This window comes from Mus musculus, chromosome 8 (assembly GCF_000001635.26).
Source record: "Mus musculus strain C57BL/6J chromosome 8, GRCm38.p6 C57BL/6J".
In the NCBI taxonomy this organism is placed as follows: domain Eukaryota; kingdom Metazoa; phylum Chordata; class Mammalia; order Rodentia; family Muridae; genus Mus; species Mus musculus.
Genome location: NC_000074.6, coordinates 124,863,033 through 124,875,247, shown reverse-complemented (window position 1 = coordinate 124,875,247; position 12,215 = coordinate 124,863,033). Strand labels below are relative to the sequence as shown.

Below are 12,215 nucleotides of genomic sequence, written 5' to 3'. Positions count from 1 at the left end.
ACAATAACTCTTTTCAAACCGTGATGACCATGTCACAGCACGGAGATAGTTACTACTAGAGAAAGAAAAGTATGTGCACTGCAAACACTCATAGGAACATAAGTAAGTCCCACTCCTCTGCGCTACTGCTGAGCGCACAGAGCAGCGTGGACACAACACACAACAGGACGATGGACCTCAAACAAGTAAAGCTCAGGTTTCCGTGAGACCAGAGGCGGGTACTGCCCAGATGTTTTCTGTCACCGTCACACAAGAGACTTCTGGGAAGAGAAGATTGAGTTGAGAAAACACCTCCATCAGATTGCCTGTGGGCAGGTCTGTAGGGCCATTTTCTTGATTAATAATGGATGTGGGAGGGCCCAACACATTATGGGTGGTGCCATCCCTGGGCTGGTGGTCCTGAGTTCTGTAAGAAAGCAGGCTGAACAAGCCATGGGGAGGAAAGCCAGTAAGCAGCACCCTCCATGGCCCCTACATCAGCTCCTGCTCCAGGTCCCGCCCTCACTGATTGTGACAGTGAACTCTTACATAGCATTCTGAGTGACAAGAGCCCTTTCCTCCCTAGTTGCTCTCATCTATTCGCAGGTCAGCAGTGACCTGACTGAGACCCTGTGTCACCTGAAACAACCAAATGACAGAAGCAGGCGAAGTGTTCCCAGACAGGAAAGTTGAAGGGTAAAATGAATGTGGTACATCCATACACAGGACTATCACTCAGCTTTGAAAGGGAAGGGGATTCAGACACAGCCTGCTACAACACTGAGGCCATCATTCACAGTGGAACTGGTCCAGCACAGCATGGCAGACAGGGGCCCTTCAGGTCCTCTAGTGCCCGCATCATTCCTGCAGAGAGTGCCGAGTCTGCACAGGGAGAAGCACGGACGAAGACGAAGACTTACCCATTCCTGCTGCGATCACTGGCACAGGCAGGTCATAGCTGTAGAGAATGAAGGACAGCATGAGGAAGTCAATGTAGCTGCGGTGACTGGGCAGCAGGACCACAGGGTGCTCCTGGACAGCGCGTTGTAGCTTGGGAGAAAATGTCAGATTTTCAAAAACTTCAGTTGTCACGTCACTAAAACCACAAGTTAAATCAGAAAACAGAGAAGTAAATTATGGCTGAGCACGGAGGCTCACACCTGAGAGGCCGGGGGAGCTCACACCTGTCAGCTCAGCATTTGGGACATTTGGGAGGATGAAGGCAGGAGGGTCAGAAATAAGGTCCTCCTTGGTCACTTGGGTAGTTCAAGGCCAGTATAGGCTAGAGATCCTGTCTCTAAATAAATAAGTTAAATAAAAAAAGACGTCTAGGGAAGCAGAGAAGCAACACATAAGGATATAGTTGTGGCAAGTAGAAAGCTGGCAATAAGGTCTATCGTTTGTGTTATAAATCAAGTTAACTGACCTTGACCACCAAATCCTAAGAGAATATGTTTACATAAAAATCACACCAGCATAGGCGATGGATAATGGAAACGTTGGCTAGGAATCTGCATGAGCACAGAGAAAATCCCTCTATCACTTTGTAACCTGTGAACGTGTGACACTAAGTGTCTGTAAGTCTTGACTAAGCTGTAAGCCTGTAGGTCTGACATTAAGAAGGACAAGCCACAGACATGTCCCCTAGGGCCATAGTGGGTGCCTAACAACCCACCCTCAGCATTCAGTCCAAGTGGAACATCCTAGAATGGATTATACCACAGGATAAGCCAAGACCATCAGTACCAGCCATCCTCACCTTTTGAATGCCTTCTTCATTCACACACACCTTTGAGAAGATCTGTTTAAAGATTTTGCTCAGAACAAAGGCAAAGAACCGAATGGCTCCTATGCGCAGTTTGTGGCTCATCTCCTCGAGGATCTCACTGGCTTCCTCTCGGAGGACATCCACACCTGTCAGCGACTCCCTAGAAAGCTGAAAAGAAGGCAAAGCAGAGATGAGTTCTGATCAAACCAGCCTGTGATGGAAGTCTGAGACAGCGCGTGCTCTCTGGGACAAGCCTGACCTGATTCACTAACCCAGTGAATGATGCTCGGCACTTCCTTTCCTTTGTTAGGCAAAGGTCCTCTGTGGCACAGGCTGAACTTGAACTCACTGTCCTCCCACCCTACCTCAGCCTACTGACTGCCAGGACCATAAGGGCACAGCACCATGTTCTGTGAAAAAGGATTCAATTTAAGAAGGTTTAAAGGCTAGAAATTTAAAAAGAATCCACATGGCTCTTGAGAAATGGCAACCAAGGTTGACCTCTGGCACATAGACACATGCACACAGAGAGCAGTGTTGCCAGACCCTTCATCTACTACTTATCTGCCCTAACCTAATCCAGGAAGGAGGACTGGATAGCACCACCTCTCAGTGCACTCGTACATTTCCTCAGAGCTTATCTCAAACAGTGACCTAGCAACCAAACACATTAACCCAAGCCACCCCAGGAAAAGTAGGCAGGAGCCAGGGAAGAAGAGAAGCCAGAGTAACTGCAAGGCAGGAACAACAACGGGGAGATGAAAGCTCAAGCAAAAAACCAACCGACCGACTGACCGACAAAAATGCTTTCAAGTCTGAAATCCCAACACTTGAAGAACCCAGACCTTGAGGCCAACCTGAGCTACCAAATGATTGACTTGTGGGACGTCGGCTCCAGGGCACCACAGAAGCCAGGCGTCACATAGTGAGCAGTGCTTTTGTCAGGGACTGACCACATACACTGACGAGAGTGATTCTGCACAATGACAACAGTGTTGAAAACTTCCCACCACTCAGCGCCACCAGAGCTGTCATGGACTCCTAGCTCACCTGATTCAAATGGGTGGCAACCCTCAGGATCACCAGCCTGTGAGGACAGAACCCAGTAGTCATCCCAGCATGCAATGCTTCATAATGATGAACCGCCATGTTACAGCGTGTGTACATACTGTGTACTGTGTGTGTACGCCTTCTTATACATGGAGGAGAAGGTTATTCTAAGTCCCGCTAGGGTGCGCCCTTGTAATCTTAGCACTGAGGAGTGGAAACAAGAGGACTAGAGACCAGTCTGAGCTCCATGAGCTCTGCAGCCCCTTCTCGTGCAGAGGGAACACCATCACTGTAACATCACACGCATGCTGCTGGAGATGCAGCTCAGTTGTAGGGCATCTGCCTACCATGTGCAGGACCCTGAATTTCATTCCTAGCATGGCAAAGAAACCCAATCAAAACAAAACATACAGTACGCTGCTTCCCTAGGGACACTCTCAGGGGTAGACAGAATTGTCATTGTCTTTCTCACTGATTTTAATCTTACATTTTGTTCACCTTGGATCAAGAAACAATAGTTCCACTATATATGCGTACCAACCACCTAGCTTAGACCCCTGGCCTGTGGAGCTCTCTGGTTCTTAGTTTCACATCAGGATGCGAGTTAACTTTCTGCAAAACATGCCTTGGGTGCTCTAGTACTGTCCCTGGGTATGCAGCGGTGAGGAAACTCGTCTTCATTCATGAAACAGGCCTAACCACAGAGAACCGACAACATTTCCATGGTGATAATGGCAGAGCAAAGCACAGGGATTAAGGGCGTGGGTCAAGGTCCACATTCAAAGTAAAACCTGAGCAGTGCTCCTACACCCCATCTACACAGCACACCCCAGGGGAGCATCAGAGCTTCCCAGCCCCACTGAGCCCCACTCGCCCTGGAGTTCCCTGCATTTCCCCACAGTTTCTGTCCTCCATGCTGGTCAGACTGAATCTATGCAGCATTCTACGTGAACCTTTGCTCTGACCTCCTGTTCTGAAAACAAACTGCAGGTCCAGAGTTCCGGGCTTCTTGAAAAGCTACCGATCCAAGATCCTACAGCCAACATTTGAATGCAGCTGACACAGGGGTGAGACAGAGGCACAGGATTCCTCAGAGCTTCTCATGCAGCTTTCATGTGGAGGTGTGACGTGATCTATCTGGCTAGAAACTCTCTTTACCCTCTTCACTAGGAAAGCCTGGATCTTTGTCAGGTAGAGTTAACTGCCCCACCCCCACCCCCCACCTCTCACTCCCTACACCAAATTAGCTTTGCTTGTAACTAACTGGCCCCTCAAGCTGTGGGCTCTTCAGTACAAGTTGTGTTTCATAACATACCATGCATTTGGCACCATGTTACTTCTCTGCTGGCCTTCCAGTGTTTTAACAAAATGATAGCACGCGTTTGCGTGCCATGCAGCTAAACTTGAGATTGTAAAATAAATTCAGAGAAACAGCGGACGAACCCACTTATATTAGAGGAGGCTGGCTATGCCTGAACAACTCTGCTCTTACCTGCTTAATGACATAGTTGATCTCTTCAGAACTGAGGACAATGGACTTGATGTCCCCTGGCTTGCAGGGAGTGATCCCCCTATACAAGGGCGGGGTGTAGCACTTCATTGCAAATTTGAAGTCACTGATGTGTCTCCTCTCCTCTAACAGATCTTCAAACTCATCCCACTTTTTGAGGTCTTTCTGTGAAGAAGGAAATGAAGGAAAGTAAGGAGCCCAGTGGAAAAGGAAGAATTACTACGGCTTCCCTCTGCCCCAGTGGGACACCTGAGCAACAACTACAAGTGTTCTAATGCTAGGCTCAGACAAAGGAAAGTTGGCGCCAACACAATCTGTAATTAGCACTCAATTATTATTACTAGTTATTATTAGACAGGGCTTTATGTAGCCCCTCCTGGCCTCAAACTCTCTGTACCAAAAGACAACCTTGAACTCAATCTTCATCTCCGCATCTTCCCTCCCAAGTGCTGGGGTTATAGGCTTACCCACCACGGACGGTGAGCTGGTGGTTTTGTTTTGTTGGACCAGAGATTGAACCGAAGGCCCTTCACGGGCTTCACAAGCACCGCCCCACTGAGCAGACAGCCTACTGACCACGGTATTTCTGTTCTGTAAACTCAGTACCACATCTACAAACTCATTTTGTCTGCCTCTATTTAGCTTTAAAAAATAAAAACACATATTAGAAACCCCAAACTAAGCTGGGTGTGTTGGTACAAGCCTCTGTAGTCCCTGTCCTTCAGAGGTGGGTAAAAACCGGCATGGTACAAGGCCAGCCCAGCCTACACACGACTGTCTCAAAAAGAAAAAGCAGAGTCAAATAAAACAAGGAGTTTACTCCACCTCCCCCTGTTCAGCATTTATGGGCCCAGCTTGTTGCCATCCACCAAATCCTTGCTCTCCCTTCAGAGAGTACAGGGTCCTCTTACGACAATGCTTTCCTGACCAACTAATTAACAGTGGTAGGTATGATGACTACAGTGAGCTCGGCCAGCTGCTAAATGCCCGGGCTATTCTGAGAGCTTGACATGCTGAAGGACAAGTTCCACTGCAAGCTCTGAGCAGCTGTCGTCCATCCACAGGAATCTCAAGACGCAGGGTCACCTGCCTGCTGGCCCTCAGCTCCCGAGCAGCAGACACAGCTCAGTGGGACCTGTGGCTTCCACACTGACTGCCATGCATGTGTATGGCACCATGTCAACATGAGGTACCCACAGCACTACAGAAACATGTGTCTTATTCAAAACACAGGCCGTGCCATGTGTAATTCATCCCTCCTGTTTCTCCCTATCCCTTTAGAGTAAATACTGCTTTAAAACAACTTGTTACATTATTACCATGTTTCATAACATCTTCATTTTTTTCAATTACCAAAATGACTTTGAGCTCACTTAAAAATTCAGAAAATGCAGACAAAGTACAAACAAAAAAACAAAAACAATCTAATTTTATGTGTAATGACCTAAAGTGGAGACTGCTCTAAGGAATGCTTGTTCCTAAGCACAGAGACCTCTCTCCACCAGACGCACACTGAGGCCGTCAACCTGATTTTTGCCATTTACACTTCTTCCATTATTTTGCCTTCCTCTGTTTTAATTTTATTAATCTCACTGTGGCACACTCGGGTTGTATTCCACTACTTGGAATTATATGAAAAGGCACAACTGTTCTTAAAGACAACCACAGAGGATTCAGTGTGAGTCTGCTTTGGCTGGGCCAGCATCTACTAGTCTTCTTTCCCCTCATCCAATGGTTCTGAAATTTCCTGACTTTGGTATGAATTCAGTACTCTCTCATCAACAGCAATAAAAAGTCTACCTCCTTCCTCCAATTCAATGACTTTTAAACTGGGAAGTTTCCCCCAACCCACCACCCCCCTCAAAAAAAAAACCCAAAATCCAAAAATCAAACTATACTGGCTCACCTCCTCCAGTCCTCATCTCTTGGCCTTCCACAAATGCTGGGCACTCATGTGTTCCCCTGGCTTTTGTTGCCATTTGGTTTCTTTTGTTTGGTTGGTTTTGTGGTGCTACTGCATGCAGGCTAGACAAATGCACTCCCCCTGGGTCACTCCCCTTGCCCCGCCACGGCTGAGAATGGTCACATGCTTCCAAACCCACGGCTGGCACTTCTCCCACCACACTTCTCCAAAGCCTGCCCACTGTTTGGCTTGGTTCTACAACCTGATTATTCTCTTGCAATCTTAACTATCAACTGTCATCTCACCTACACCTTGGGCATCATTCCTCCCAACCTCCTTACTGTGGCCTTAGAGACTGTAGAGCATCTACTCAACATCCACAGGCCCCACTCTCAGTGAGGCTACCCAACAGCCTGCACAATAAACACAAAGGCACCCTTGCCTAAATGGTGCCCTAGTTCATCCTCCTGCCTGCCATCACATACTCAAAACACAGGTTGTTCTTTGCTTTTAAAAATACTTACATGAGTTCCATCTACTTAGAATAAGGCCAAGGTCATTTTCAGAGTCAGGGAAGGCCTGCTATGTCTGCCGCCTCCCCTTCTCTTAAGACACAGCTCACTCACTGTTTAATCCCTGGTAAGGAAACTCACTGTGCTACGCTGCCACAGGAAGCCATGCTGACATCCTCCTGACATGTAGGCATCTGTCTGACAGCCCTGCTGCTCTCCGGGACCTACTTCAGCATCATTCCCAGGGGGGCTTCTGGAGCTCCCCAGACTCACTCACACCTACAAAGGACTCTCTGCCTGCTAGTTACATCTACTACACATGTGCTCACACACTGTTCTTACATATCTATGCATGCTAACAATATATCCAAAGGCAGGACATATCATTAGCACATCCGCATCTGGTCATGTTTCTAAGTGCAGCCATCCTAACATAACACATGCTTTTTGCTTGTTAGACTCGAAAGCCTTCTTAAACTTTACAGTTCTCCTTAATAAAGTAACAGCACTCAAACTTGGGACTCAAGAAACCACTATTACATAAGGTAAGGGCAAGGAAGAGCTTAGAGACTTCCTACTCGCGCCCTTAGGAGGTAAAAGGACAATGTCATCATTATGGGAACTTGTTGAGGGTGGAATCCAGGTCAACTATGAACCCAAATCCAGGGGAGCAGGCAGATGACGGATGGATGGATGGATGGATGGATGGATGGCAAGCTTGACAAGTAGGTATGACTACTCTCCCACCCCTCTGCCCGTATCCCCTTGTTCCCTTGTCTGTAATGTCAAATGCACATCTTTTTATGCACTCAAGTCAGCACGACACCCACCACCTGCCCTCCTATGCAAAGGGTTATAGCAGGAGCCGTAGTTGCTGCCAGTAAGCACACTCATTTGAATGGCCACTTACCCAAGAACACAGCACAAATGATAATCCAGTAGGGAAGGTCTGGCTGAAGCGTGTTCCCCACCTCAGGTTGTCCCTCCCCACTGCTTGCCTTCAGCAAGTGGCCCCTCAGAGCTCTCTGCACCAGGCCCTTTGCTCTAGGTTGGGAATGCAGCAATAACAGGCAAGCAGACACTGCACAGAAAGAAACATGCCCTTCAGCAAAGACAGACAAGCTCAGCTGGGAGCGACTCCACTGAGGCAGTGTGCTGGTCAGTGACCTCCAGTGGGGCCCAGGCTTTAGCACTCTGTGACAAATGTCCTCCCATCAAGGCCAGCTCACACCTCTCTAGCACTGGCCAAGATGCACAGCAGGGCCAGATGACACAGGAGTGCGACCTTTCCCTAAGAGAACAACCTCTCCAACAGAGATAACACAGGAGTGCTACCTTTCCCTAAGAGAACAACCTCTCAACAGAGATAACAGTGGTGTTCAGTAACTACTTAGGAAACTTGGTAATACTTATCTTTATTTTGTAGAAAATGTGTAAGTGTAATTTTAAGTGACTTAAACTTTGGTTTTCATTAATGGCTGTCTTACCAATAGGCTTACAAATGCCACGAATCTTTACCCATCAGCCCTGGCCCGCCAGTCCAATGACTGCTGTGATCCACCACAGAATGAGCTCGAGGAGATAAAGCAGGCTGTTAATGAGGAAGTACTTCATACTGAGTGGTTCAGGCAATGTTTGTGTTGGGTCCTTGATATTAAAAAAGAGTTAGCAATGCAAAGTCCTGCCACACAGAGGTGACCATGAGCATTCTGAAGAGATAGCACACTTCCTTCCTGTGAGATATAAAGCCATGGTGGTGAAACACAGAAAGCAAGACTGAACAGTGAATCAGAGCAGGAGCCCTTGCCAGGCCAGGTCAGTCTGAGATGGGATATACAAGAGCCTGGGCTGTTCACTGGATGGTCTTAACATGCGACCATGGATCTGGATTGTGCATTTGGGGCACAGATATGGACTCACACATACACAGTCTCTTTGGAAGAGTGCACTCCTAGCTAGCTTCAGATGCATCCTACCTGCCAAGGACTTGTCAAATCCACATTCTCAGTCACACTCTCCTCTTTTGCTTGGGTATCACATACCTAACTCTACTTGGATGCCTCCCAAACATTTAGGATGTAACTGATCCGGATCATGATAATCCACAGCTGACAACTTTACATCCTAGACCGAAACTGTTTTTCTACCTGACTAGACCTGCTCCTCCCCTGTATTTCCTATCATTGAGAGATCAGCATCTGCCCAGTTGCCAAACCACAGGAACCGAGCCGCCTACTTCAGACTGCCCCCACTTTCCTTAGGTCCTAGATACAACTGGTTCCCAGTGCCAAGGCTCTTCTGCCCTAAATACCTGTGCATAAAATCCTCATGCTTTGTGCATCCCAGACTCTGTGCACTAGGACAGACGCTCATCCTGACTGATCCCTGTGCCTATGATCACATCCTCCCCACCCTGAGTTTCTTTAGCATGAAAGATCTCACTAATGCAGACAATCGCGCCAAAAGCCTAGTAGTTTTCTTAGACTTCCTAGACCATAAACGCAGAGAAAATTAGTCCTCTATAAAATCCATGAATACCCATGATATGTGAAATAAGACTTATTCATTTTATGTATATGAGCACTGTAGTTGTCTTCAAATATACCAGAAGAGGGCATGGGATCCCATTGTAGATGGTTGTGAGCCGCCATATGGTTGCTGGGAACTGAACTCAGGTCCTCTGGAAGAGCAGTCAATGGTCTTAACCGCTGAGTCATCTCTCTTGTCCCCAAAATGTGTAGCCCAGGCTGGCCTCAAACTCATGATCCTCCTGCCTCTGCCTCCTTCAGCCTTCTGCCTACTGGCGTGCGACACCACCAGCATGAAATTCTTTTAGACAATACCTTTTGCTTATGTTCTTAATTTTGTCTCCTGCCTTCTTCATCATTCTCTAATCAGTTTCCCGGCACACAAGGTGTGATTTTCTTACCTAACACTGCAGCAGTCCTCACCTCCCAAAAACTCAGATTTGGTGTCATCTTGTAGGAGCCTTCTCCAGTGCCCAAACCAACCAGATGTCTCGTCCCTCGACGCCAACAACATTTAGTGCATGCTTTAATCACTGCCCTGACTTACCCCACTTGACTCAACTATGTGTTGACATTTACTATTTCCTGTGCGCTTAGAGGCAAAGCAGTCTTTGGAACTGAGACTAAAACCTGGGAGCCTGCAGGTACTCCTAATGTTTGCAACATTAGCAATACCTTAACGTCACTGAAGTACTACAGATTAGACAGAGAGTATTGCACAGACAGAAAGAGTGTGGTGGAGGAAGTTAGGCAGCCTGAAGTTGCCTACCATGGTCACCAGCTGTGCAGTCACAAACATTAGCCAGGCCCACTGTTATGGGCTGCTGAGACAAGAGTGTACCACCACATGGTGGCACACACCTTTAATCCCAGCCCTCAGAGGCAGGCAGATCTCTTAGCAGAGTCTGAGGCCAAACTGGTGTACAGAGCACATTCCAGGCACCCTCAGCTACACAAAGTAAACTCTGTCTCAGGGGAAAAAAAAAAAAAAGAAAGCTGCTGTCCAGCCTCCAAAGTGGAAATGTTCATGACCAGTCACCTTACTTATTCACAGAAAGCTGATAACAATTTCATCATAAAAAAAAAAAAAAACCAACTCCTTTCATAAACACGTACAAGGAAAGTTCCAATCAACGCACAAACCCACTTAAAGGCCAAGAAGCTGGAGTTAGAGCTATCAGAACACTCTTCTTTTCCAATGTGCCTGCTTTAGAATAACAGGCTAAAGATGGTGAAGTCAATGACAGAGGTTCCAGCCATAGGCTTTAAGGCTACAGTTCAGATTAATCATAAATCTAAATTTTTTTATGGAACTTAAGAAGTTTGCCCACATTCCAAAAGTAGTTGTGCTAACCAAACCAAACCAAAAGCTGGGCAGTGGTAGTGTATGCCTTTAATCCCAGTACTTTGGAGGCAGAGGCAGAGGCAGGGGCAGGCGATTTCCGAGTTCGAGGCCAGCCTGGTCTACAGAGTGAGTTCCAGGACAGCCAGGGCTACACAGAGAAACCCTGTCTCAAAAAACCAAAAAGAAAAAAAAAAAAAAGAAAGAAAGAAAAGGAAAGGAAAGGAAAGGAAAGGAAAGGAAAGAAAAGAAAATGGTGTTAACTACTGGCATAGCATGGAAATACCCTTTGAAAGGCACTTTTGTCAAGAGTGGTGGTGTAGACTATAATCCTAGCTCTCTGGAGGTGAGGGCATGAGGAATGCAAGATCCAGAAAGCCTGGGGCTTCACAGCTAGTGCCAAAGCCAGAGAACAAACCAAGAAAATCTTGTTTCAAAAATAATTAATTAAGATTTTTTTTAACTCTCCCCCGAGGATGGAGAGATGGCACAAGGGTTAAGGGTCATTCCTTCAGCAACCACATTGGGGCAGCTCACAATCTGTAACTCAATTCCCAGAGCTGGCCTCTGATGCACCAGACACCTCGTGGTGCACATACACACATGCAGGTACACTCATACACATAAAAATAAGCAAATTCTCACCCCACCCCACCCGTAATTGTGCAAACCCACGGAGTGAAAGCACACGAAGTCTCCACCTTGATAATTGCTCGTGAATATTGTAAGTGACCAACACTCTGTTGGAAACCAAACGGGGCAAACCACCAGTTAAAACTAGAAGAGGAAGGAAGTGGGGGGCGGAAGGGGGTAGTGTAGAAGGTAAGTTGGACAGAAAACAGTGGCAATGGGTATCCTACTCAGAAACTTGTGCAAACATAACGAATAGAAGACAGTAATTTCCTGAGGTTCCAAGTAAGAGTTAAAAAAAAAAACTCTACGCGCATATTGTAGCCGAATATTTTTCTCTCTCAGGAATACTTAAGGTAGAGGGCTGGGGAGAAGGCGGGAGGTGGAGACCCAAAAGTCTTCTCGGGCTAGGTCAGGACTAAGATTACTACTCAACAGGCAGAACTCTAATGCTCCCCTCATGTTGTGTGCGGGGGCTCCCGGCCTGACGGGGAGAAGGGACAGAGGGACCGCCATCGATACAAACTTGTAAAAGCAGACGCGTTAACCGAGGCGCAGACACATGGTTGCCGTGGATACCAAGCCACGTACCCAACTGGGTTAGGACCCGCTCTTTAAGACAAGCAAGGGTCGTGGGCTGGGGACATAGGGATCGGGGAGGGACTGTCCTTCCCGCGACGTTGCCCTGGGCCTTGGTCCTCCCAGGCGCCTACCGCATAGAGGAGCACACTGCTAGGGCTGGCCGAGCCGACCGAGAATCGGGAGCTGGAGGAGCTAGGAACGTCCATGGCGCGGCTGCCGTCCCTGGCGGGGCCTGGGCTGGTCTGCTACACGGCTGTAGTGCAGCCGCTGGGGGCGGTTCTTTCGCACGGGGCGGCTCCCGTCTGCCCAGGACAGTGGCACTCCGTACGGCCACTGCACGGGACCCCGGGCACCGCCATCTTAACCAGGCCCGAGGCCGCGCAGGGACCGTGACGCACGCGCAGAAGCCGC

General features: G+C 47.9%; 1 protein-coding gene across 1 annotated transcript in view; it reads right to left on the bottom strand.

The window, feature by feature from the left end:
• The window catches only part of Gnpat (glyceronephosphate O-acyltransferase), a 27,025-nt gene extending 14,810 nt beyond the window's left edge, over nt 1-12,215 (bottom strand). The window contains exons 1-4 of the mRNA NM_010322.3: nt 11,936-12,215; nt 4,290-4,472; nt 1,739-1,915; nt 900-1,029 (exon numbers count right to left, since the gene is read on the bottom strand). Of these exons, the coding sequence (NP_034452.3) occupies nt 900-1,029; nt 1,739-1,915; nt 4,290-4,472; nt 11,936-12,010 (565 nt within the window). The 5' untranslated portion in view covers nt 12,011-12,215. The remainder of the gene's footprint in view (nt 1-899; nt 1,030-1,738; nt 1,916-4,289; nt 4,473-11,935) is intronic.